This window comes from Rana temporaria, chromosome 7, assembly GCF_905171775.1.
Source record: "Rana temporaria chromosome 7, aRanTem1.1, whole genome shotgun sequence".
Classification (NCBI taxonomy): Eukaryota; Metazoa; Chordata; class Amphibia; order Anura; family Ranidae; genus Rana; species Rana temporaria.
The window spans coordinates 4,149,955-4,177,506 of NC_053495.1; the positions used below are offsets into that span (position 1 = coordinate 4,149,955).

The 27,552-nt window shown below is 50.2% G+C and overlaps 1 protein-coding gene across 4 annotated transcripts in view; it reads right to left on the reverse strand.

Annotated features, from left to right (window-relative positions):
- Nucleotides 1–27,552, reverse strand: part of CACNA2D2 (calcium voltage-gated channel auxiliary subunit alpha2delta 2) — a 281,800-nt gene that overhangs the window by 31,886 nt on the left and 222,362 nt on the right. For all 4 annotated transcript variants that reach the window (XM_040358718.1, XM_040358717.1, XM_040358716.1 and 1 more), the window contains exons 12-22: nt 26,527–26,634; nt 22,810–22,888; nt 21,759–21,808; nt 19,739–19,828; nt 16,829–16,903; nt 13,042–13,125; nt 12,753–12,827; nt 10,955–11,026; nt 10,758–10,829; nt 8,951–9,012; nt 3,008–3,084 (exon numbers count right to left, since the gene is read on the reverse strand). In XM_040358718.1, the coding sequence (XP_040214652.1) occupies nt 3,008–3,084; nt 8,951–9,012; nt 10,758–10,829; nt 10,955–11,026; nt 12,753–12,827; nt 13,042–13,125; nt 16,829–16,903; nt 19,739–19,828; nt 21,759–21,808; nt 22,810–22,888; nt 26,527–26,634 (844 nt within the window). The remainder of the gene's footprint in view (nt 1–3,007; nt 3,085–8,950; nt 9,013–10,757; nt 10,830–10,954; nt 11,027–12,752; nt 12,828–13,041; nt 13,126–16,828; nt 16,904–19,738; nt 19,829–21,758; nt 21,809–22,809; nt 22,889–26,526; nt 26,635–27,552) is intronic.

Genomic DNA, 27,552 nt, shown 5'->3' on the forward strand with positions numbered 1-27,552 from the left:
AGAAGTAAATAGAAAAAGATGAGAAGAAAAAATAAATAAATAATGTTTGACAGAGAAAAGAGAAATGGAGAAAGCAGGAAGAGGAAATAGAAACAGGAGAGAACTGGAAGGGGAAATAGTGAGAGAGAATAATAGAAGAAGAGATAGAAAAGAAGAACTGAAAAACTGTGAATAGTGGTAGAAAGGGAGAAGAGGAAAAAAGAAGAGAGGAGAAACAGCAAGAGAGAATGGAAGAAGAAAAGGGGAAGAGACAGGAATAGAAAAGAGTCATAAAGAGAGAAGAGGGAGGATGCAGGAAGAGGGAAGAGAGAAAAGACAAGTGGGAAGAGTTTGGAACAGAGAAGAGGATAGAGGCCAAAAGAGGGAAGAGGCAGGAAAAAAGACGAGGCAGGAAGAGAGAAGGGGCAAGAGGAGAGAAGAGGGAAGAAGCAGGAAGAGAGAAGAAGAGGGTAGACGGAAGAAGCAGGAAGAGTGACGAGGCAGGAAGAGAGACAAGGAAAGAGGCAGGAAGAGAGAAGGGGCAAGAGGAGAGAAGAGGGAAGAAGCAGGAAGAGTGAAGAAGAGGGTAGAAGCAGGAAGAGTGAGGAGGCAGGAAGAGAGACAAGGAAAGAGGCAGGAAGAGAGAAGAGGCAAAAGGCAGGAAGAAGAAAGAGGCAGTTAGAGGGAAGAGGGAAGAGGCAGAAAGAGGGAAGAGGCAGGAAGAGGGAAGAGGCAGGAAGAGGCAAGAAGAGGCAGGAAGAGGCAAGAAGAGGGAGGAAGAGGCAAGAAGAGGGAGGAAGAGGCAAGAAGAGGGAAGAGGCAAGAAGAGGGAAGAGGCAAGAAGAGGGAAGAGGCAAGAAGAGGGAAGAGGCAAGAAGAGGGAAGAGGCAAGAGGCAGGAAGAGAGAAGGGGCAAGAGGAGAGAAGAGGGAAGAAGCAGGAAGAGAGAAGAAGAGGGTAGACGGAAGAAGCAGGAAGAGTGACGAGGCAGGAAGAGAGACAAGGAAAGAAGCAGGAAGAGAGAAGAGGGAAGAGGCAGGAAGAGAGAAGAGGCAAGAAGAGAGAAGAGGCAAAAGGCAGGAAGAAGAAAGAGGCAGTTAGAGGGAAGAGGCAGGAAGAGGCAGGAAGAGGGAAGAGGCAAGAAAGGGAGGAGGCAGGAAGAGGCAAGAAGAGGGAAGAGGCAAGAAGAGGGAAGAGGCAAGAAGAGGGAAGAGGCAAGAAGAGGGAGGAGGCAGGACGAGAGAAGAGGCAGGAAAAGAGAAAATGGAAGAGGCAGGAAAAGAGAAAATGGAAGAGGCAGGGTGAGAGAAGAGGCAGGAAGAGAGAAGAGGGAAGAGGCAGGATGATAGAAGAGGCAGGATGAGGGAAGAGGCGGGAAGAGGTGAGAGGAGGCAGGAAGATAGAAGAGGCAGGAAGTGGGAAGAGGCAGGACGAGGGAAGAGGCAGGACGAGGAAAGAGGCAGGATGAAGAAGAGGGAAGAGGCAAGAAGAGGGAGGAGGCAGGACGAGAGAAGAGGCAAGAAGAGGGAGGAGGCAGGACGAGAGAAGAGGCAGCAAAAGAGAAAATGGAAGAGGCAGGAAAAGAGAAAATGGAAGAGGCAGGGCGAGAGAAGAGGCAGGAAGAGAGAAGAGGGAAGAGGCAGGAAGATAGAAGAGGCAGGATGAGGGAAGAGGCGGGAAGAGGTGAGAGGAGGCAGGAAGATAGAAGAGGCAGGAAGTGGGAAGAGGGAAGAGGCAGGACGAGGGAAGAGGTAGGACGAGGGAAGAGGCAGGACGAGGAAAGAGGCAGGATGAGGGAAGAGGTAGGACGAGGGAAGAGGTAGGACGAGGGAAGAGGCAGGAAGAGGGAAGAGGTAGGACGAGGGAAGAGGCAGGATGAGGGAAGAGGCAGGACGAGGGAAGAGGCAGGAAGAGGGAAGAGGCAGGAAGAGGGAAGAGGTAGGACGAGGGAAGAGGCAGGATGAGGGAAGAGGCAGGACGAGGGAAGAGGCAGGACGAGGGAAGAGGCAGGAAGAGGGAAGAGGCAGGAAGAGGGAAGAGGCGAGAGGAGACATGAAGATAGAAGAGGCAGGACGAGGGAAGAGGCAGGACGAGGGAAGAGGCAGGACGAGGGAAGAGGCAGGACGAGGGAAGAGGCAGGACGAGGGAAGAGGCAGGAAGAGGGAAGAGGCAGGAAGAGGGAAGAGGCAGGAAGAGGGAAGAGGTGAGAGGAGACATGAAGATAGAAGAGGCAGGACGAGGGAAGAGGCAGGACGAGGGAAGAGGCAGGACGAGGGAAGAGGCAGGACGAGGGAAGAGGCAGAAAGAAAGATGAAGCAGAGAGAGTGGAGAGGAAAGAAGAGAAAAAAATGTCAGGGAGGGGACAGAAGAAGGAAATGGAGAGTCAGGAGGAGCTAGGACTAGGAAGAGAAAAGGGGAAGGAGGATAAGCAGGAAGAAGAAAGAGGCTGTCAGAATAGACAAGTAGGATGGGGAGAGAGAAAGGGAGAGGCAAGAAGCAGGAGGGGGAAAGAGGCCAGACAGGAAGAGGAGGAGTGGCAGGAAGAGGCGAGAAAGGACGAGAGAAAAGACCGGAAGGAAGTAGAGAAGGGAAGTGGGAGGGAAAAGGCAGAAAGAGGGGGAGAAAGGGAAAGAGAAGAGGTGCAAAGAGAGCAGAGTAGATAGGTAGACAAAGTCGATAGAGAGAGAGAGAGAAAGAGAGAGAGAGAGAGAGAGAGAGAGAGAGAGAGAGAGAGAGAGAGAGAGAGGGAGGAAGAGACAGGAGCAGCATCTGATCCAGAGATTAATCTGAATGAATCAAACTGAAAGACACTCATCATGATTCCGATGAAAGGAGAAGTCTCATGCACACCTCCCAGGCAGCGAATGTCTGCCAGGCTCTGCATGCTGCGCCAACTTCTGCCCTCACCCCAGACATATCCCTCCCCACTAAACAATGACAAACCTGGGGGATGGCAGGGGGCAGGCATGAGCCAGGGGGACAGGAAAAAGGAAGCTTTTCAGGGGACACACAAGCAAAAGGGAACTTACACTGCACCTGGAGGATCTGATCACTGAGATTAGCACGCAGGTAATAGGAGCTGTACAGAGGTAACACCAGACCCAGGCTGCCAGGAACACACCAGAGAGAGCCAGAAGAGAGCGCAGGAGAGAAAGGGGGAGACCGGGCGGGGGGTAAGGGGAGAAAGGAAGGAAGGAAAGGGGGAGGGGAAGTGAACGAAGGAAAAGACAGGGAGGGTTGGGTGGAAGAGTAATAAAGGAGAAAAGATAAAAGAAAAGGAAAGTAAAAAGGGAATAAAAAAAGAAAAGAAGGAAAGAAAAAGGAAATGAAAGAAAGGAAAAGAAAAAAAGGGCAGAAGGGAACAAAAAAGAAAAAAGACGGAAAGGAAAATAAAGGAAAGAAAAAAAAAAGAAGGGGAAAAAAAGAAGAAGGAAAGAAAGGCAAAAGGGAACAAAAAAGAAGGAAGGAAGGAGGAAAGGAAAGGCAAAAAGTGAAGGAAGGAAGGAAAAGAATAAAGAAGAAAAAATAAAAGAAGGAAGCAAGAGGAAGGAAAGAGAAAAGTGGTGAGAATATTGAAAGGAAAGAAAAAGAAAAGAAAATAAATAGTGAAAAGGCGGAGCCAAGGAAGGAAGAATAAAGGGAATAAAGAAGAAAAAACAAAGGAAGGAAGAAAGATGTCGCAGGAAGAGAGGAAGGAAGGAAACAAGAAGTAAAAATAAGGGAATTAAGGAAGAAGGAGAGAAGGTGGTGAGGAGGCAGGAAGGAAGGTGAGAGGTAAAGGAAGGAAGGAAGGAAGGAAGGTGAGAGGTGAAGGAAGGAAGGTGAGAGGTGAAGGAAGGAAGGTGAGAGGTGAAGGAAGGAAGGAAGGAAGGAAGAAAGGTGAGAGGTGAAGGAAGGAAGGTAAGAGGTCAAGGAAGGAAGGAAGAAAGGTGAGAGGTGAAGGAAGAAAGGTAGAGGTGAAGGAAGGAAGGAAGGAAGGAAAGAAGGAAGGAAGGTGAGAGGTGAAGGAAGGAAAGAAGGTGAGAGGTGAAGGAAGGAAGGAAGGAAGGAAGGTGAGAGGTGAAGGAAGGAAGAAAGGAAGGTGAGAGGTGAAGGAAGGAAGGTGAGAGGTGAAGGAAGGAAGGTGAGAGGTGAAGGAAGGAAGGAAGGAAGGAAGGAAGGAAGGAAGGAAGGTAAGAGGTCAAGGAAGGAAGGAAGGAAGGAAGAAAGGTGAGAGGTGAAGGAAGGAAGGTAAGAGGTCAAGGAAGGAAGGAAGAAAGGTGAGAGGTGAAGGAAGAAAGGTAGAGGTGAAGGAAGGAAGGAAGGAAAGAAGGAAGGAAGGTGAGAGGTGAAGGAAGGAAAGAAGGTGAGAGGTGAAGGAAGGAAGGAAGGAAGGAAGGAAGGAAGGTGAGAGGGGAAGGAAGGAAGGTGAGCAGTGAAGGAAGGAAGGTGAGAGGTGAAGGAATGAAGGAAGAAAGGAAGGAAGGAAGGTGAGAGGTGAAGGAAGGAAGGAAGGTGAGAGGTGAAGGAAGGAAGGAAGGAAGGAAAGGTGAAGGAAGGAAGAAAGGCAGGTGAGAGGTGAAGGAAGGAAGGAAGAAAGGAAGGAAGGAATGAAGGAAGGAGAGAGGTGAAGAAAGGAAGGAAGGAAGGTTAGAGGTGAAGGAAGGAAGGAAGGTGAGAGGTGAAGGAAGGAAGAAAGGAAGGAAGGTGAGAGGTGAAGGAAGGAAGGAAGGAAGGAAGGATAGAGAGGTGAAGGAAGGCAGGTGAGAGGTGAAGGAAGGAAGGTGAGAGGTGAAGGAAGGTGAGAGGTGAAGGAAGGAAGGAAGGAAGGAAGGTGAGAGGTGAAGGAAGGAAGGAAGGAAGAAGGAAGGAAGAAAGGAAGGAAGGAAGGTGAGAGGTGAAGGAAGGAAGGAAGGTGAGCGGTGAAGGAAGGAAGGAAGAAAGGAAGGAAGGTGAGAGGTGAAGGAAGGAAGGAAGGAAGGAAGGAAGGTGAGAGGTGAAGGAAGGAAGGTGAGAGGTGAAGGAAGGAAGGAAGGAAGGAAGGTGAGAGGTGAAGGAAGGAAGGTGAGAGGTGAAGGAAGGAAGGAAGGAAGGAAGGTGAGAGGTGAAGGAAGGAAGGAAGGAAGGTGAGAGGTGAAGGAAGGAAGGAAGGTGAGAGGGGAAGGAAGGAAGGAAGGAAGGAAGGAAGGTGAGAGGTGAAGGAAGGAAGGTGAGAGGTGAAGGAAGGAAGGAAGGTGAGAGGTGAAGGAAGGAAGGTGAGAGGTGAAGGAAGGAAGGAAGGAAGGTGAGAGGTGAAGGAAGGAAGGAAGGAAGGTGAGAGGTGAAGGAAGGTGAGAGGTGAAGGAAGGAAGGAAGGAAGGAAGGTGAGAGGTGAAGGAAGGAAGGAAGGAAGGTGAGAGGTGAAGGAAGGAAGGAAGGTGAGAGGTGAAGGAAGGAAGGAAGGTGAGAGGTGAAGGAAGGAAGGAAGGTGAGAGGTGAAGGAAGGAAGGAAGGTGAGAGGTGAAGGAAGGAAGGAAGGAAGGAAGGTGAGAGGTGAAGGAAGGAAGAAAGGAAGGAAGGTGAGAGGTGAAGGAAGGAAGAAAGGAAGGAAGGTGAGAGGTGAAGAAAGGAAGGTGAGTGGGGAAGGAAGGAAGGAAGGAAGGTGAGGGAAGGAATGAAGGTGAGAGGGGAAGGAAGGAAGGAAGGTGAGAGGTGAGCGGTGAAGGAAGGAAGTAAGGAAGGAAAGAAGAAAGGAAGGACGGGGAAGTTTAGGTGGAAGAGTAGGGATGAGGAAGACAGAAGAGTGGTGATGGGGATGCGGGGGAAGGGTGGGGGAAGTTCCGGGATGTAAAGAGAGGATAAGAGGAGAAGGGAGAATTCCATTACTATCAGATCACAGCTTAGCAGCCAATCAGTGTACACACGCACAGACACAACTCACACCGCCCCTCCCCCACACATCTTTAAAGGGACACTGTCAGGATCACACTTCATAATTATCTTCTGTTTTTTATTTTCATTTATCATCATTAAATCTCCAATTGTAATTTTCTCCCTTTTATTGATCTGGACTCAGCAGATTGAGTTTAAAAAAAAGGCAGAAATGGCCGCCGCCGCTTACCTGGAAAATGCCGCGAGAATCTAAAACATATAAAACGATTTCTGCCGCGGTATTGAGTTTCGATCTACAACACTGACAGGATTTAGAAGGAAATGACAGGGTCCCTTTAAAGCGTTGGGGGGGGAGGGGACAGGTGTACAATGGTCACAGGTAAATATTATTATTAATCACAATTAAACAAAGATAGAAGGTAATGATGGCGAAACGCGCAAGATTTCCAGCTGCTCGGTGACACAATTAAAATCTTCCATCACTCGATCTTTTTGGGGTCTAATCATAAAACATTCGTTGGGCGAACAAACAGTTGAAGGACGAATGATTTTTTCCCTCAAAAGATTCTCCAACAAATACATTTCCATGATCGTCAGCAATGGGCGTCTGCAGGTGGGGGCCAGGGGGGGCAAGCGCCCCCCCCCTGAAATCAGGGATCAGCAAGGTTTCCGCCATAGGCATGCACATGGGTTGTACACGCCTAGAATCTGCACCCTGTACATAGCACACGCCTGGAATCTGCGCCCTGTACATAGCACACGCCTAGAATCTGCACCCTGTACATAGCACACGCCTAGAATCTGCACCCTGTACATAGCACACGCCTGGAATCTGCACACTGGCATAGCACACACCTGGAATCTGCACCCTGTACATAGCACACACCTGGAATCTGCACCCTGTACATAGCACACGCCTGGAATCTGCACCCTGTACATAGCACACGCCTGGAATCTGCACCCTGTACATAGCACACGCCTGGAATCTGCACCCTGTACAGAGCACACGCCTGGAATCTGCACCCTGTACATAGCACACGCCTGGAATCTGCACCCTGTACATAGCACACGCCTGGAATCTGCACCCTGTACATAGCACATGCATGGAATCTGCACCCTGTACATAGCACATGCATGGAATCTGCACCCTGTACATAGCACACGCCTGGAATCTGCACCCTGTACAGAGCACACGCCTGGAATCTGTACCCTGTACATAGCACATGCCTGGAATCTGCACCCTGTACATAGCACACACCTAAAATAAAGTCTGCCGTTTCCCCTTTAAAAATAAATACTTGTGAGCCGCGGCTAAGCCCCTTTGTGACATTGTTCGAAAGGGGGCGGAGCATGGGTGACCATAAAATGATGCCCCCCCCCCCCTAATAAAAGGTCTGCGGCGGAGCATGTCGTCAGCCCAGTCTATTGACCAAAATGTGGTATATTTGTCTGTAATACCTCAATGTAAAAATAATAAAAAATACCGCATTTTGGCCACTAGATGGAGCCGACGATTATAGGAATTCATCTATTACAGAAAACATGGGGAACATTCGTTCAGAGTGCGTTTGATGTTCGTCCAACGAGTGTTTTATTTATAGATCCCCTGTGTGTGTCACATGAACGGTACACAAGAGGTCAGCAGTCGTAGGGCGAAGCGACTGATCTCGCCCATACGCTCACGGGCACAGACTTGTCTGTTTTGCACCCCATGAATGCGCAGGTTTACACAATCAGCGTGTAAAGCAGCCACAGAGCCGTTCATTAATATGATTGGCTGGAGGCAGTCGCTGTGTCTTATGGGTGCTAAAATACACCCGTAATTTGCGTTTTTTGGCTACTTGGGTGATTTTTTTATGTATTCAGCTTAAAGTAAAGTAGACGTAAAACCCAATTAATGAAATCTCCTATGAGCTTTAACGAGTTCATTAAACGTAAAAAGTCACTTTCGATCCCTTTAAGGGGCCCATTTACTTTGTTACAATGGGCCGGATTCAAGAAGCAATTGCGCCTGTGTAACCATAGGTTACACAGCGCAATTGCTTACTTGCCCCGGCGTAACGAATGCTCCTGATTCAGGAACCTCGTTACGCCGACTGCAGCCTAAGATCTGCGCGGCATAAGGCTCTTATGCCCGCATATCTTAGGCTGCATTCTTGCGATGGCCGCTAGGGGGCGCTCCCATTGTGCTCAGCGTATAGTATGCAAATTGCATACTAACACCGATTCACAACGTTGCGCGAGCCCTGCATACGCAATTTACGTCGTTTGCGTACGGCAGTTTTCGCGCAAGGCTGCCCCTGCTATTAGCAGGGGCAGCCCATGTTACGTATACCCGTCGTTCCCGCGTCGCGAAATTTGAATTTTACGTAGTTTGCGTAAGTGAATCGTGAATGGCGCTGGACGCCATTCACGTTCACTTTGAAGCAAATGACGTCCTTGCGACGTCATTTGCCGCAATGCACGTCCGGAAAGTTTCCCGACGGAGCATGCGATCTACGATCGGCGTGGGAACACGCCTAATTTAAATGATTCCCGCCCCCTACGGGATCATTTAAATTGCGTGCTCTTGCGCCGGGCATTTTGCTGGCGCGCCCGCGCAATTTACGGAGCTTCTGCTCCGTGAATCAAGGGCAGCGGAGCAAATTTGCGGGGGCGCAGGGCAAAAACGTTGCCCTGCTCCTCCGTAAATAATGCGCAAATCTCTTTGAATCCGGCCCACTGTGTTAACGCGCGTGCGTTTCAGACAGCCTATCGAAACGAATGCCAATGCCTCCCAATGTGCTGAAAATCATACGGAATTGTGTGTGGCCCCTTTGCGGCTGTCAGGGGCCACAGCTGAGGCTCCCTAATTCCTCATAAACTGACCACCGCTGGTCTTACTGGTTCACCACTGGAGCCCACACTCGTAGGGTGTGTTGGTACAGTTACCACGATATTCCAGAAGGTGGCAGTAAAATACAAGAGCTGGCAGACAGCAGAGGATTCTGGGAGTGCAGCTGAATGGCTGGCATGCATACAATGCGCCTCGCCAAATTGCTTTGACCCCCTCCAAGCGTCATTCTCTACATTCCCCAGAAATGTGAATTCCTTTTCAGGGGCGATACGGGCGTCTTTCTTACCTGTAATTTGTACTGTGAATTGGCGCGTATGTGTACGTCCGGTCAGCTTCGTCAATGTATCTCTGGAAAAAGAAGATACGTGAAAATAGCACTGCCTTCTGGTCAGCGGAGAACACATACCGGGCTCTGGGCATTGTGGCGGGCACCTGCTCTGGGCATTGTGGCACCCGCTCTGGGCATTGTGGCACAGGCACCCGCTCTGGGCATTGTGGCACAGGCACCCGCTCTGGGCATTGTGGCACAGACACCCGCCCTGGGCATTGCGGTGGGGCACCCGCTCTGGGCATTGTGGCACAGACACCCGCCCTGGGCATTGCGGTGGGCACCTACTCTGGGCATTGTGGCGGGCACACACTCTGGTGGTGTGGTGGAGCGAAGGAAGGAAGGAAGTAGGGAAGGAAGGAGCGCAGGAAGTAGGGAAGGAAGGAAGTAGGGAAGGAAGGAGCGAAGGAAGTAGGGAAGGAAGGAAGGAGCGAAGGAAGTAGGGAAGGAAGGAAGGAGCGAAGGAAGTAGGGAAGGAAGGAAGGAAGGAAGGAGCGAAGGAAGTAGGGAAGGAAGGAAGTAGGGAAGGAAGGAGCGAAGGAAGTAGGGAAGGAAGGAAGGAGCGAAGGAAGTAGGGAAGGAAGGAAGGAGCGAAGGAAGTAGGGAAGGAAGGAAGTAGGGAAGGAAGGAGCGAAGGAAGTAGGGAAGGAAGGAAGGAGCGAAGGAAGTAGGGAAGGAAGGAAGGAAGGAGCGAAGGAAGTAGGGAAGGAAGGAAGTAGGGAAGGAAGGAGCGAAGGAAGTAGGGAAGGAAGGAAGGAGCGAAGGAAGTAGGGAAGGAAGGAAGGAAGGAGCGAAGGAAGTAGGGAAGGAAGGAAGTAGGGAAGGAAGGAGCGAAGGAAGTAGGGAAGGAGCGAAGGAAGTAGGGAAGGAAGGAAGGAAGGAAGGAGCGAAGGAAGTAGGGAAGGAAGGAAGTAGGGAAGGAAGGAGCGAAGGAAGTAGGGAAGGAAGGAAGGAGCGAAGGAAGTAGGGAAGGAAGGAAGGAGCGAAGGAAGTAGGGAAGGAAGGAAGGAAGGAAGGAGCGAAGGAAGTAGGGAAGGAAGGAAGGAGCGAAGGAAGTAGGGAAGGAAGGAAGGAGCGAAGGAAGTAGGGAAGGAAGGAAGTAGGGAAGGAAGGAGCGAAGGAAGTAGGGAAGGAAGGAAGTAGGGAAGGAAGGAGCGAAGGAAGTAGGGAAGGAAGGAAGGAGCGAAGGAAGTAGGGAAGGAAGGAAGGAAGGAGCGAAGGAAGTAGGGAAGGAAGGAAGTAGGGAAGGAAGGAGCGAAGGAAGTAGGGAAGGAAGGAAGGAAGGAGCGAAGGAAGTAGGGAAGGAAGGAAGGAGCAAAGGAAGTAGGGAAGGAAGGAGCGAAGGAAGTAGGGAAGGAAGAAAGAAAGAAGAGAAGGAAATTAATAAAGAAGAAAAAAGAAAGGAAGGATGAAAGACGGTCCTGACGGTCCCCTATGTGATGCTGAACAAGGGTCACGGTTTTGGCCCCATCCACCTCCAGGGCCCAGGTGGGGCTGGGACAAGGGGTGGGCAAGAGGGACGGCTGCCTTGGGCACAGTGGTATTACATGAGGTGGGGGGTGCTGTCTGGAGAGTTCCTACTTATAAGCTGAACGGGAGTAGTGACAGCAGAGAGGGGATTTCTGCTGACAAATAACGCTCATACATTTTGTAAGGTGGGTTTGGGGGGAGGGGGGGGTGGCATCTTTAACCTAGATGGCCTTGTCCCAGCACTGGGCTCAGGTGGCACGGTGGGCTCCACAGACCTATCACTACTCAGCTATACCTCATCCAGGGACTTCACCAGGGTCCGGATCACCTGATGTCCCTCCATCCCATCAATCATCCTCCGTCTGATCTAATGGAGGAAAATAAAAAATGGTCACCACAAAGGAAACAACCAATGATGATGAAGAAAGGACACTGCGAGGGTTAAATCTGCAAGGTCCACCCGGAATCATCACCACAACCCCGAGGACTTACCTCCTCCTTATTCTCATCCTCCAGCTCCGCGTCCAGGAAGTCCAGAGTCACCGGCTCCTGGAAGTTGATGACCTGCAAATATCAGAGGAAATCGGTAAAGTGTACGAAAGGCGGATCAATCGAAGGAGACCTCTTCCTGAAACCCTCCCGCTCCAAACATCCAACCACTAACATGGCAACCGTCCCGGATTTTCCGGGACAGTCCCACACCTTTGCCTTCATGCCGGGTCATGTCCTGATATCACGGCATCAACTGTATTTGAGTTACTGCACATGAGCACTGAATGTGCGACACATGTCCAAAAAAATACATCCTCAAAGTACACAGGACGTGTGAAGCACATCCGGTCCTTCTGCCCCTCCCCCCCGCCTCCCAATCTCCGGAAACTTTTAGCTCTGAAAGTAGAGCTGGGAGGAGCCATCTATATACAGCAGCTCCGGCAGATACCCAAAAAATGTTTATCAACACAGTTCAGGCATAAAACTGAGATACAAAGTGACATTGTTTATAAACATTGTTCGGATAGGAGATAGAGAGATACAAAGTGACATTGTTTATAAACATTGTTCGGATAGGAGATAGAGATACAAAGTGACATTGTTTATAAACATTGATCAGACGGGAAAGAGAGAGATAAAATGTAACATTGTTTATAAACTTTGATTAAAGGGGAGATAGAGAGATGCAAAATAACAGTGTTTATAAACATTGTTCAGACAGGAAATACAGAGAAACATTGTTTATAAACATTGATCAGGTGGGAGATAAAGAGATACAAAGTGACGTTGTTTATAAACATTGATCAGATAGGACAGGAGGTGGGTAGGGAGTGGAACCAAAGAATGGTGCTCAGAGGTGGGTAGGGGGTGGAACCAAGGAATGGTGCTCAGATGTGGGTAGGGGGTGGAACCTAGCAATGGTGCTCAGAGGTGGGTAGGGGGTGGAACCAAGCAATGGTGCTCGGAGGTGGGTAGGGGGTGGAACCAAGGAATGGTGCTCAGAGGTGGGTAGGGGGTGGAATCAAGGAATGGTGCTTAGAGTTGGGTAAGGGGTGGAACCAAGCAATGGTGCTCAGAGGTGGGTAGGGGGTGGAACCAAGGAATGGTGCTCAGAGGTGGGTGAGGGGTGGAACCAAGGAATGGTGCTCAGAGGTGGGTAGGGGGTGGAACCAAGGAATGGTGCTCAGAGTTGGGTAGGGGGTGGAACCAAGCAATGGTGCTCAGAGGTGGGTAGGGGGTGGAACCAAGGAATGGTGCTCAGAGGTGGGTGAGGGGTGGAACCAAGGAATGGTGCTCAGAGGTGGGTAGGGGGTGGAACCAAGGAATGGTGCTCAGAGTTGGGTAGGGGGTGGAACCAAGCAATGGTGCTCAGAGGTGGGTAGGGGGTGGAACCAAGGAATGGTGCTCAGAGGTGGGTTAGGGGTGGAACCAAGGAATGGTGCTCAGAGGTGGGTAGGGGGTGGAACCAAGCAATGATGCTCGGAGGTGAGTAGGGGGTGGAACCAAGGAATGGTGCTCGGAGGTGGGTAGGGGGTGGACACAACAGGTGACTCGGAAAGTAGGGAGTTCCTGCACCTATTCTCTGAGAAAAAAAGCCCTGGCTATGTATATGAACTGGAAATATGGAACAGCAAACACGGACGATGCAAAAGCCACCCTCAGAAATAACTTCCAGGCTCGTTACAATAATTGCTGAAAAAGTGAAAACTACACAACAGGTTCTCTTAAAGAAAAAAAAAGACCATTTCACAGACAATGTCTCACCAACGTCTAGCCAATCAGAGACGAGGAGACTTACTTGTGGCTTCAGGTTTGGATGGAGCAGAACGTATCCGTTCAGATCGATGGCAAACATGTACCCGTTGGCACCCAACTGAAAGAGAAACAATGTGACACATGAAAGTTTGTTCCAGGAGAGAACTAAATACAAAATATATATAAAAAATAAAATGTCATATAAATGGTATGCAGGCTACATCGCCCCCCTTCCCCCACCATGGCCAGTCATTCACCGGCACTGAATCCCCCCCCCCCCCCCCAATCCAATCATTAGATCCCAGAACTCGGCGTCCTTTGGCTGAACTTACGCTGTATCGCGGCATCAGCTTCTGGATGTCTTCCAGCGCCACATCAATGCCCATCACACCGAGAATGAGCTGGTTCTGCCGACTCTGCAGGTGGAACGACAAGAACAATCAACAGTTAAACAGGCGTCCCGGATAATCCAGGATAAGGACTGGGAATTTATTAGGGTCTATGTTACAAGAAGAGCGTTTTGGGGGTCACATGGGACTTTATTAGGGTCTATGTTACAAGAAGAGCATTTCGGGGGTCACATGGTACTTTATTAGGGTCTATGTTACAAGAAGAGCTTTTTGGGGGTCACATGGGACTTTATCAGGGTCTATGTTACAAGAAGAGCATTTTGGGGGTCACACGGGACTTTATCAAGGTCTAGGTCACATTTCCTTGATAAAGGAATCCCAGACGAGCCCCCAATTGCACTTTCTGTGACTTGTGAGCTTTCCTTCTCAGCCTGACTCAACAAAGTTTTGCCTTTAGATACACTTGGAATTTAGAAACACAAAATTGTTACATCAGAGCAAGTTACAAAAAGAACAGTTTGGGGGTCACACAGGACTTTATCAGCATCTTTGTTACAGGAATAGCATTTTTGGGGTCACATGGGACTTTATTAGGGTCTATGTTACAAGAAGAGCATTTCGGGGGTCAAATGGGACTTTATTAGGATCTATGTTACAGGAAGAGCATTTTGGGGGGTCACACAGGACTTGATCAGGGTCTATGATACAAGAAGAGCATTTTGGGGGTCAAATGGGACTTTATTAGGGTCTATGTTACAAGAAGAGCATTTTTGGGGGGTCACATGGGACTTTATCAGGGTCTATGGTACAAGAAGACCGTTTTGGGGGTCACATGGGACTTTATCAGGGTCTATGTTACAAGAAGAGCATTTCGGGGGTCACATGGGACTTTATCAGGGTCTATGTTACATAAAGAGCATTTTGCGGGTCACATGGGACTTTATCAGGGTCTATGTTACAAGAAGAGCATTTCGGGGGTCACATGGCACTTTATCAGGGTCTATGTTACAAAAATAGCGTTTTGGGGGTCACATGGCACTTTATCAGGGTCTATGTTACAAGAAAACACACTTCATCAGGGTCTAGGTCCCATTTCCTTGATGAAGGAATCCCGGACAAGCCCCCAATTGCACTTTCTGTGACTTGTGAGCTTTCCTTCTCAGCCTGACTGAATAAACGTTTTGCCTTTAGATACACTTGGAATTTAGAAACACAAAATTGTTACATCAGATTAAGTTACAAGAAGAACAGTTTGGGGGTCACACAGGACTTTATCAGCATCTTTGTTACAAGAAGAACATTTTGGGGGTCACATGGGACTTTATTAGGGTCTATGGTACAAGGAGAGCATTTCAGGGGTCACACAGGATTTTATCAGGGTCTATGTTACAAGAAGAGCATTTCGGGGGTCACATGGCACTTTATCAGGGTCTATGTTACATGAAGAGCATTTCGGGGGTCACATGGCACTTTATCAGGGTCTTTGTTACAAGAAGAGCATTTTGGGGGTCACATGGGACTTTATCAGGGTCTATGTTACAAGAAGAGCATTTCGGGGGTCACATGGGACTTTATCAGGGTCTATGTTACATGAAGAGCATTTCGGGGGTCACATGGCACTTTATCAGGGTCTTTGTTACAAGAAGAGCATTTTGGGGGTCACATGGGACTTTATCAGGGTCTATGTTACAAAAATAGCGTTTCGGGGGTCACATGGCACTTTATCATGTTACAAAAAGAACATTTCAGGGTCACACAGGACTTCATCAGGGTCTAGGTCACATTTCCTTGATGAAGGAATCCCGGACGAGCCCCCAATTGCTGTACTTTCCGTGACTTGCACTTTGCTTAAAAAAAGACCTATTATGCAAAGATCCAGGTATGCTGGAGATATATTCTGTGGGCCGGATTCAGAAAGAAGATACGATGGCGTATCTCTGAGTCCGGCCGTCGTATCTATTTCTTCCTGATTCATAGAATCAGGTTCCGCATAGATCTCCCTAAGATCCAACAGGTGTAAGTGACTTACACCGTCGGATCTTAGGCTGCAATTCCAGGCCGGCCGCTAGGTGGCGCTTCCATATCTTTTACGCGTCGGATATGCAAATGAGCATTTACGCCGATTCAGAAACGAACGACCGCCCGGCGCTTTTTTTTTTACGTCGTTTGCGTTCGGCTTTTTCCGGCGGAAAGTTAGCAGGGGTAAGTGCGGCGTATCCTATGTTAAGTATGGCCGTCGTTCCTGCGCCGAGTTTTGAATTTTTTACGTCGTTTGCGTAAGTCGTTCGCTAATACGGCCGGACGTAATTTACGTTAACGTCGAAACCAATGACGTCCTTGCCACGTCATTTGGAGAAATGCACGCGGGGACGTGCCTGATTTAAATAGTACACGCCTCCTAGCCGCGGAATTTGAATTCTGCCGGGGGATTTAAACTTTAGAGGCAAGTGCTTTCTGAATAAAGCACTTGCTTTAAAAAAATAGCGGCGGCGTAACGTAAATCAGATAGGTTACGTGGATCTAAAGATCCGCTGACCTATCTGAATCAAGCCCTGTACCTGCCTTGAGGTAGACAACGGTTTTCAGCTGGTGCTGGGATGAGTCTTGGGAAGAAAATGCGGGTTTCGCCTTTAGATACACTTGGAATTTAGAAACACAAAATTGCTACATCAGATCAAGAAATGTAACAAATTTACATAAATTTTCAGATCTCAAAGTCACAAATTGTTGAGGCCGACCGGCCGCTCATCTCAATCCACATGTATGAAAATGAAGCAACGTGCGCTTACAAATGTGTTGCTGCTGCGCCTCGGAGGCGCCGATCCTCGCCGCGATCAATTATTTCATGTTTCATACAATGAGGAGAGAACAATGAAGAATAACTCTCTCACCGTACGGCTCCACGAGGCGCCATCCATACCTGAGAGACCCTTTGATGTGCGTCATCAGAGAAAAAAAAAAAAAAGCAATGGCCGGAATTTTTTTTTTACCGCATTCCGATGCAGCGCAGCGATCTGACATCTGCACTAATACCTTCCCGCTGCATCTTCCTGCAGCAAACGCTGCATCGCATTTATGTTCTTCGCCAAGGAAACATCAAACGCCCTCGCTAATCAGTAATTCACTCGGGAGGATTTACAAGGAAGCGCGTCGTATATTTTACCACAAATCCAAGCGCGACGTACTCGGGGGGCCTGCAGTATTGCGCTTTGATATCTCGCCACCTCCTGGACAAAGTCAGGAAATGTTGACGGTGCGCCATACCGGTCCGGACCTCCTCCATGGGGGACCGCGGCAGAAAATGCGTAGAAAATACGCATTGAAGTGCAGCGCAAGTCATGGAAAAAGAACAACATTTCGGGGGTCACGCGGGACTTCGTCAGGGGCTAGGTCACTTTTCTTATAAAGGAGTCCCGGATGAGCCCCCAACTCACAGTGTGCATTAGAAGCTGCAGCAAGTCAGATATATCCCCGCCTCCTTTCCTGGCTGGAAGATGTCAAGCATCATCTAGCCCTTAACTTCCCAGCCTCGCGGTCCTTGGCCTACCCCACCCCCTCCTCCAGGCTGACACCCACCCAGCAAATCATTTTGATATTTCCATAACTGCTTCCAGGGGCTCCTGAGAAGGGGAACTGAGGCAGGGCGCTGTGATGTTTTCAAGAAGCTATGTACAGCACCCTGCTAACACCTCCTACAAGCCATGATTTGCATGCATTGCATAGAGAAGCACAGAGACCCAGATGAAATGACCGGCATACAGTATCTTACCTTTCCCATATTCCCGGAGTCGTCTGTCGTCAGATTAAATACTGGAAGTGTTCCCGTCACCACCAAGCCCAACCCCTGCAAGGAAATAAAAGCCGAATTAATATAAATAGATATTTAACCACTTCCCGCCCGCCGCACAACGATGTACGTCCGCACTTTGCAGAGGGATATCTCGGTAACGGCAGCAGCTGCTGCCACAACTGAGGTACCCATCTCTTCAGGCGGCGGCGGCGGCCCTGTAAACCATAATGGTGGTCTCTGCGGCGGATTCGCCGCAAGATCACCGTTATTGGTGGCAGGAGAGGACAGCCCCCCTCCTGCCATTCTACTGCGTCCTCCGCCACTTACCGGAGCCGTCCGGGTCCTTCTCTGTCAGTGGCCCGGAGACAAGTGAGAGGGAAGATGGCCCCCCCACCCGTCTCCATATCACGACGTCAGAACGTAACCTCCGCCCATAGGGAAGTTTTTTTGTTGTCATTTTTTCAAATGACAACGCCCCAGATTCTCAAAGGGCTTACGACGGCGCAACGCCATTTTGCACCGTCGTAAGTCCTAATCTGGGCCCTCGTATCTATGCGACTGATTCTTAGAATCCGTTACGCATAGATATCCCTTAGATCTGACAGGCGTACGGCTCTTACGCTGTCAGATCTTAAATGCAATTTTTTTTTCCCGCCGCTAGGTGTCGTCTCAACGTTTTCCCCGTCGTCTATGCAAATGAGCTATTTACGCGAGATTCCCGAACGTACGCGCGGTCGACGCAGTGAATTTACGACGTTTCCGTAAGCGTAAACTGCTATATGAGGGGTACGTTTACGAAGGTCCGTCGTATGCCATGTTAAGTATGCCATCGGGTCAGTGTCGTCTTTTTCCGTCATTTACGTAGTTTTCCTAAGTCGTTCGCGAATAGGACTTTACGTCAATGATGCTCACGTCGGCGTCATTGACGTTTTCCGTCGTGAGCTGGAGCATGCGCACTGGGCTTTTTTTACGCCCAGCGCATGCGCAGTTCGATCGGTGCGGGGGCGCGCTTAATTTAAATATAAGCCGCCCCCTTTGAATTACGCGGCCTTACGCCAGGCCATTTACACTACGCCGCCGCAAATTACGGAGCAATTGCTTGGAGAATACGGCCCTTGCTCCAGTAATTTGCGGCGGCGTAGTGTAAATGGCTTACACTACGCCGCCGCGGATTCTACGAGAATCTGGCCCAACATTTTTATTTTATTTTTCTTAGTGCATTTTAGTGTAAATAGGAGATGTGACGTCTTTTTGACCCCCAGATCTCACATATAAGAGGACCTGTCATGTTTTTTTCTATTACAAGTGATGTTTACATTCCTTGTAATAGGAATAAAGTGACCCATTTTTTTTTTTTTAAAACAGTGTAAAAATAAATAAAATCAAGTAAAATAAATAAGATTTTTTTTTTTTTTTAACCACTTAAGACCCGGACCTTTAGGCAGCTAAAGGACCCGGGCCAGTTTTTGCGATTCGGCGCTGCGTCGCTTTAACTGACAATTGCGCGGTCGTGCGACATGGCTCCCAAACAAAATTGGCGTCCTTTTTTTCCCACAAATAGAGCTTTCTTTTGGTGGTATTTGATTACCTCTGCGGTTTTTATTTTTTGCGCTATAAACAAAAATAGAGCCACAATTTTGAAAAAAAAATCAATATTTTTTACATTTTTCTATAAGAAATATCCCCCAAAAAGATATAAAAAAACATTTTTTCCCTCAGTTTAGGCCGACACGTATTCTTCTACCTATTTTTGGTAAAAAGAAATCGCAATAAGCGTTTATCGATTGGTTTGCGCAAAAATTATAGCATTTACAAAATAGGGGATAGTTTTATTGCATTTTTATAAAAAAAAACATTTTTTACTACTAATGGCGGCGATCAGCGATTTTTTTCGTGACTGCGACATTATGGCGGACACATCGGACAATTTTGACACATTTTTGGGACCATTGTCATTTTCACAGCAAAAAATGCATTTAAAATGCACTGATTACTGTGAAAATGACAATTGCAGTTTGGAAGTTAACCACAAGGGGGCGCCGAAGGGGTTAAGTGTGACCTCATTTGTGTGGCTGTAGGTGTGACGTCATTGATTGTGTTTCCCTATTAAAGAGAACACACGCTCAATGATGGCGCCACAGTGAAGAACGGGGAAGCTGTGTTTACACTCCTCTCCCCGTTCTTCAGCTCCGGGGACCGATGGCGGGACTCCAGCGCCGATCGGGTCCGCGGGTCCCGCGGTCACGGAGCTTCGGACCGGGTCGCGGCCCACGGCTGGGCACTTAAAGAGGACGTACCTGTACATGCTTGTGCCCAGCCGTGCCATTCTGCCGACGTATATCTGCAGTAGGTCCTTAAGTGGTTAAAGCGCCCCGTCCCGACGAGCTCGCGCGCAGAAACGAACACATACGTGAGTAGCGCCGGCATATGAAAACGGTGTTCAAACCACACATGTGAGGTATCGCCGCGATCGTTGGATCGAAAGAAATAATTCTATCCATAGATCTCCTCTGTAACTCAAAAGATGCAACCTGTAGAATTTTTTAAACGTCGCCTATGGAGATTTTTAAGGGTAAAAGTTTGACGCCATTCCACGAGCGGGCACAATTTTGAAGCGTGACATGTTGGTCTTACAAGCGCAAAAAAAAATGCGCTTGTAAGACCGCTGTGCAAATACGGTGTGACAAAAAGTATTGCAATGACCGTATGCATGGGGAGTTCGCCAACTTGTTAGAACACTTTTTGCCCTCTATGGGCAGATCTGGGGGCTGACCAATCACCAAACTGGCTTTACCATGACACGGGTCATTTTAGGCCGCCGCCCACCGTAAGTCTTAGGTGATGAATGATAAAAAGGAAGCGGTGATGGGCGGAGTCCCCCGTACTCACCAGGGCGTCCTGATAAACGTTCGTCCACTGAACCTGCTTGGCCTCATTCCCAGCGAGGACCATCGGACGTCCGAGAACATCGAGATATTCCTGGAACACAGCAAGACACATATTAAAGGGGCAGTCCATTCAATGACAGCTATGGGGGGCGGAGTCTGGTGGGTCGAGTTAGCCAATGGCTTCCCGGGATATCTCTTGGGGACTTTGGAGTTGAGATCTTCCCGCCAGAGTTACGGGTTTGGCGCCCACCCGCCAGCTCTTAATATTCCACCTCAGGGCTTTCTAGCTTCTCCTGGTACATTCTCCATTGTATGTAATAGAGATGATGGAACCCCTCATAATGGGCACAGCGGGTGTACAGACCAGGGAACTCAGCACAGGGATGGTGGGAACCCCTCATAATGGGCACAGCGGGTGTACAGACCAGGGAACTCAGCACAGGGATGGTGGGAACCCCTCATAATGGGCACAGCGGGTGTACAGACCCCGGAACTCAGCACAGGGATGGTGGGAACCCCTCATAATGGGCACAGCGGGGGGTACAGACCCAGGAACTAAGCACAGGGATGGTGGGAACCCCTCATAATGGGCACAGCAGGTGTACAGACCCGGGAACTCAGCACAGGGATGGTGGGAACCCCTCATAATGGGCACAGCGGGTGTACAGACCCGGGAACTCAGCACAGAGATGGTGGGAACCCCTCATAATGGGGCACAGAGGGTATAAAGACCGGGGAACTCAGCACAGGGATGGTGGGAACCCCTCATAATGGGCACAGCGGGTGTACAGACCCAGGAACTCGGCACAGGGGTGGTGGGAACCCCTCATAATGGGCACAGCGGGTGTATAGACCCGGGAACTCAGCACAGGGATGGTGGGAATCCCTCATAATGGGGCACAGCGGGTGTACAGACCCGGGAACTCAGCACAGGGATGGTGGGAACCCCTCATAATGGGCACAGCAGGTGTACAGACCCGGGAACTCAGCACAGAGATGGTAGGAACCCCTCATAATGGGCACAGCGGGTGTACAGACCCGGGAACTCAGCACAGGGATGGTGGGAACCCCTCATAATGGGCACAGCGGGTGTATAGACCCGGGAACTCAGCACAGAGATGGTAGGAACCCCTCATAATGGGCACAGCGGGTGTACAGACCCGGGAACTCAGCACAGGGATGGTGGGAACCCCTCATAATGGGCACAGCAGGTGTACAGACCCGGGAACTCAGCACAGGGATGGTGGGAACCCCTCATAATGGGCACAGCGGGTGTACAGACCCGGGAACTCAGCACAGGGATGGTGGGAACCCCTTATAATGGGCACAGCGGGGTGTACAGACCCGGGAACTCAGCACAGGGGTGGTGGGAACCCCTCATAATGGGCACAGCGGGTGTACAGACCCGGGAACTCAGCACAGGGATGGTGGGAACTCCTCATAATGGGCACAGCGGGTGTACAGACATGGGAACTCAGCACAGGGATGGTGGGAATCCCTCATAATGGGCACAGCGGGGGTACAGACCCGGGAACTCAGCACAGGGATGGTGGGAACCCCTCATAATGGGCACAGCGGGTGTACAGACCCAGGAACTCAGCACAGGGATGGTGGGAACCCCTCATAATGGGCACAGCGGGTGTACAGACCCGGGAACTCAGCACAGGGATGGTGGGAACTCCTCATAATGGGCACAGTGGGTGTACAGACCCGGGAACTCAGCACAGGGATGGTGGGAACCCCTCATAATGGGCACAGCGGGTGTACAGACCCGGGAACTCAGCACAGGGATGGTGGGAACCCCTCAGTGCAGAGATTCACCAATAATTCAAATTTGTTCCTAAGCTATACTAGCAAACAAGACACAAGAACAATATATGGAGTGCAATCACCCCAAGCAGCCAATCAGCCACCATATTTCATTGCTCTCAGTGCTGTGATTGGTCGCTTAGTGGTGTCCAAACTTTGAGTCTCCTGATGAATAATCCCGTCTTCCCAGAGCGGCTCGACGTTCCACATACCTGAGTGTTTATCCGGATCGCTCCGATGGACGGGATTTCAAAATAGTACCCTGCGAGTGATGAGAAATCAATTAATATTAATTATATCGTTTTCAGCAAGCAGCAATCACAACCTGTATAGGATATGGGGGGGGGACGCTGAAAATGGCCGCTTCTCACCCCCCACTGTAAAAAATAAACCCAGTGGCCCAGATTCTCGTAGAATGGAGTAAAACTATGGCGGCGTAACGTATCTCATTTACGTTACGCCGCCATAAGTTTCACAGGCAATTCACAAAGCACTTGCCTGTAAAGTTGCGGCGGCGTAGCGTAAATCCCCCCGCCTAATTCAAATGAGCCGGGTAGGGGGCATGGATCATTTAAATTAGGCGCGTTCCCACGCCGAACGTACTGCAAATGCGCCGTCCCTAAAATTTCCCGACGGGCATTGCGCCAAATGACGTCGCAAGGACGTCATTGGTTTTGTCGTGAACGTAAATGGGTGTCCAGCCCCATTCACGGATGACTTACGCAAACTACGTAAATTTTTAAATTTCGATGCGGGAACGACGGCCATACTTACCATTGGTTGCCCCTCATATAGCAGGGGCAACTTTACGCGTTGCAAATCTAACGTAAACGTCGTAACTTCACTGCGTTGACCGCGCGTACGTTCGGGAATTCGCGTATTTTGCTAATTTGCATACACGACGGGGAAAACGACGGAGGCGACACCTAGCGGTGAAAAAAATAATTGCACTTAAGATCCGACGGTGTAAGAGCCTTACGCCTGTTGGATCTAATGGTTATCTATGCGTAACTCATTCTAAGAATCAGTCGCATAGATACGACGGCCCAGATTAGGACTTACGACGTCGTACATTGCGTTGCGCCGTCGTAAGCCCTTTCAGAATCTGGGCCTGTATATAGAAGCGTATAGATATACACACACATGTGGTGACATCATCACTCAGAATGGTTCCTATTGAAGATATTTATTGTCTGCAAGTGGAAATGAACGTTTCCCACTCCCCGGAGGAACTCCACACAACTGCCCAATAATCGCACTCACCCTTATTAGCGCACGCCATCCACTGCAACGGGGTGACGTCATAATTGTGCTGACCGACCGAGAAGGTGAAAACACGAACCTGCAAGAGAAAGAATCCATGACAGTATGGAGGTATGACGGTGTGACAGTATGGAGGTATGACGGTGTGACAGTATGGAGGTATGAGAGTATGGAGGTATGACAGTGACAGTATGGAGGTATGACAGTGACAGTACGGAGGTAAGATAGTATGGAGGTATGACAGTGTGACAGTATGGAGGTATGACGGTGTGACAGTATGGAGGTATGACAGTGTGACAGTATGGAGGTATGACAGTGTGACAGTATGGAGGTATGACGGTGTATGGAGGTATGACAGTATGACAGTGTGACAGTATGGAGGTTTGACGGTATGACAGTATGGAGGATGGAAGGACAGGAAGTTGAACCCGCGGCCGTAGCTGAAATGTTTGGGTGGATCGATTATTAATAAAGTGACCCCCCCCTCCCCTCCCCCGTCCCGTTCTCAGTTAGGCTCGGCAGAGGCCGCCTCCAGCCGTACAGGAAGTGAGCTGTGCGTAGGAGAATCCCCCCCCCCCCCCCCGGGTCAGAACCTTTAATTATTTTCAGTCCCGATAAGCTCCGGCGACATTTCTATAAATCAGGAAATGTAAATGCGCCTTTTTGTCGGAAGCCCAGCGGTGATTCCAGCAGAAATTCTCGCCTGTCCGTCGCTTTAAGACGGAGGGTAATATATCAGAGAGGCGCGAGCGCGGCGTCTCCGCGGTGTCACCCTGGCGGTCATTATAATTATATCAGCGATGTTTTATCTGTCCTGTCATGTCCTGTAATTGTCCCCGTGCCGTCAGGCTGCATGTTAAGTGACTTGTCCTCCATATTACTTCCTGGCGGGCTGCCCATCAATCCGCGCCGCCGTCCCAGGTACAGCTTTATTGGAAAGCCGTTATCTGGACGCTCGAGCGACATGTCAGACGACCCCCAGAGCCAAGAAACGGAAATGACTTCCCGAGCTAATCTCGGCCCGGAGACCAATCGGGGGTGGGGGGGCCGCCGGAGAACTCAATTAAAAGCCAAAACTTAATCTGGAAACCGGAGGAAAGTCGCATCAAACCCGTCTGATTAATTAAAAGTTTGTTCTCAGTGAAAGTTGGAGATTTTCATTCTGTGGCGCTCGTAGCCATCAGAGCTGTGTACATGGAGTGCCGTCTGGATGGGGGGGGGGGGGGGGGGCATCATGGGGGAAGGGGGTCAGCTGAAGAAAAAGGGGAGACATTGTGTGAGAAGCATTGGGGGGGGGGGGGGGTATAGAGGAGGGGGGTTATTAGGGGGGAAGGAGGGCATCTTATTAGAGGGGGGCATCATAAAGAAGAAGTGGGAGCATGGTGGAGGGCCAATATGGGGGGGGGGGGGAATGGCATTGTGAGGGAAATGGGGACATCATTAAGGGAAAGGGGGGCATTGTAGGTGAAAAAACGGGGCATCGTAGAAGAAAATGGGGGGGTCGTAGCGGAAGGGGGTTATTATGAGGGAAGGACAAACGTTGCAGGGGAAGGAAGGGCATCATGAGGGAGGGGGCATCATAAAGGGAAAGTAGTAGCATGGCGGAGGGCCACCATGGGGGGGAAATGGGGACATTATGAAGGGAAAGGGGGAATTGTAGGGGAAAAAAGGGGCATCATAGAAGGGGGGGGGGCATTGTGTGGAAATGGAGGCACCAAGATTGAAGCAGGGCATCATAAAGGAAGGGAGGCATTGTGGTGGAGGGAGACATGGTGGGAGAAGGGGACATCATTGGGAAGAGAGGACATCATGGAAGGAAGGGGGGGCACCATGAGGGAAGAGGACATTGTGGGGGAAATGGGGACATCATGAAAAGAAATGTGGACATCATGGAAGGAAGAGGGGGCACCATGAGGGAAGAGGACATTGTGGGGGAAATGAGGACATCATGAAAAGAAAAGGGGGGCATCATGGAAGGAAGGGGGGGCACCATGAGGGTAAAAGTGGACATTGTGGGGGGCACCATGAGGGAAGAGGACATTGTGGGGGAAATGGGGACATCATGAAAAGAAAATGGGGGCATTTTTAGGGGAAAAGGGGGGATCATGAAAGGAAGGAAGGGAAGGGGGGCACTGTGGGTAAAAGTGGACATTGTGGGGGGAACAGGGACACAATGGAGGAAGGTGAGCTTCATAGGGGAATGAGGCAGTGTGGTGTAGGGGGACACGGTGGGAGAAGGGGACATCATTGGGAAGAGAGAACATCATGCAACGAAGGGGGAGCACCATGGAGGAAGAGGACATTGTGGGGGAAATGGGGACATCATGAAAAGAAAATGGGGGCATTTTTAGGGAAAAAGGGGGGATCCTGGATAGAAGAAGGGGGACACTGTGGGTAAAAGTGGACATTGTGGGGGGAAGAGGAACACCATGGAGGAAGGTGAGCTTCATAGGGGAAGGGAGACATTGTGGTGGGAGAAGGGGACATCATTTCGAAGAGAGGAAATCATGGAAGGTAGGGGGAGCACCATGGAGGAAGTGGGCATTATGGGGGAAATGGGGACATCATGGAGGGGGGGTGTTCGGGAAAGGGGGGCGTTCGGAGATAAAAGGGACGCTATGGAGGAAGGAGGTCACCATGAGGTAAGGGAGGCATCACGGGGGAAGAAGAAATGGTGGGAGAGGGGGGGCATCATTGGGAAGGGAGGATATCAAAAGAAAGGGGAAGTGGTCACTGTGGAGGAAATGGGGACATCATGGAAGGAAGGGGGTGGCACTTTGGGGGCAGCCATTGTGAGAGAAGAACAACATGGAAGAAGGAGGCATCATGGGGGAAAGGAGGCATAATGGGAGAGGGGGCATGGTGGTGGAAGGAGGACATCATAGAAGGAAGTGGGGGCAATGGGGGCTCAGGAGGAAGGCACTATGAGGGAAGAGGGGCATTGTGGAGAAAATGGGGACATCATGGAAGGAAGGGGAAGGAATTGTGGTGGAAAAGGGGACTTTTGGGGTAAATAGGGGAATCCCATAGAGCAAAGAGGCATCATGAGGGAAGGAAGTCCTTGTGGGGCATCTATGAAAGAAGAGGGGCATCGAGAGAAAAGAGGAAGGGCAGTTAGAAGGAGCACTGTAGGTGAGAAGAGGGTATTTTGTGGGAAGGATGGGAACATGGGGGAGGAGGGGACACCCACAGCGCAAAACAAATCATTCCACACACTGCTGGTCATGACCGGAGCTGGTGACCAATCAGAAGACAGCAGTTTTGCATTCTAGGTTTTGTGAGTCCTGCTCCACCCTGCACGTGCCGGGGACGTTTGTCGCTGAGCTCCTGCAGCAGTTAGATGGCTTCTACTAAATAGACATGAAGAGGGAATGAGGTGATAGAGCCGTTCCCCTCCCGTGGATCATGGAAGGTCTTCTCCATCTCGTATAAGGAGATGGTGGTCCAGGAGGAGTCCTACACAGGGCCGGGACAAGGGGTGGGCAGGAGGGACGGCTGCCCCTGGCGCAATGGTTTATTGAAGGGATGGGGGGCACCCTCACCCTAACCCTAAGGGAAGGAGGGGCGCAGTTTGGCATGTTTGCCCTGGGCGCTGGATGACCTTGCCCCAGCACTGGTCCTACACATGGTGGGTGTCCCTCAGCAACTACAACTCAGCACGGGGCACCGGAGAGCCCAAGGATGGACACGGTGGTCTGTATTCCGAGGTAAACTTACCGTTTTGTTGGGCCAGTTGTATTTCTCAAAGACATCCTGTACTCGGTCTTCTCCGCCATCCGTGAACATCATGATCATCTTGTTACAGTTGGCTCGGGTGACGTTATTCTGAAACAGGAAGCGGAAATAACCCAAAAATGAGACAATAGTACTTGGTGACAACAACGCTCACAGAAAAGGAAACATTGTAACAGGTTTGTTATCCATTTTAAAGGATAGATCTAGTGTTGGGTCTCTTCTGCCAGACCTCTCTTGATCGACACTGCAGCCAATCAGGAGGATGTTCTTCTGATTAGCAACACCTTAAATTGCGGAGCTGCGTGTAGCTGGGCCTTAAATGAGCCCCGTTGCTGTTGTAGCCTACTTGCATCTTGTACTCCCCATGTCCTCTGCACCTGTCTCCATCTTCTGGATACTAGTGTGCCTGTGGCTTTGGTGCCCCATGCGCTCCCATGACTCCAAGTGTGCTCCCATGTACCCCTGTGACTCCAAGTGTGCCCCTGTGACTCCAAGTGTGCCCGTGTGACTCCAAGTGTGCCCGTGTGACTCCAAGTGTGCCCGTGTGACTCCAAGTGTGCTCTTGTGACTCCAAGTGTACCCCTGAGCACCTCTGGGACTCCAAGTGTACCCCTGAGCACCTCTGGGACTCCAAGTGTGCCTCTGAGCACCTCTGGGACGCCAAATGGGCCCCTGTGCACCTCTGGGACGCCAAATGTGCCCCTGTGCACCTCTGGGAGACCAAATGTGCCCCTGTGCACCTCTGGGACACCAAATGTGCCCCTGTGCACCTCTGGGACGCAAAATGTGCCCCTGTGCACCTCTGGGACGCAAAATGTGCCCCTGTGCACCTCTGGGACGCCAAATGTGCCCCTGTGCACCTCTGGGACGCCACGTGTGCCCCTGAGCACCTCTGGGACGCATAGAGTGCCCCTGAGCACCTCTGGGACTCCAAGTGTGCCCGTGTGCACCTCTGGGACGCCAAATGTGCCCCTGTGCACCTCTGGGATGCCAAGTGTGCCCCTGTGT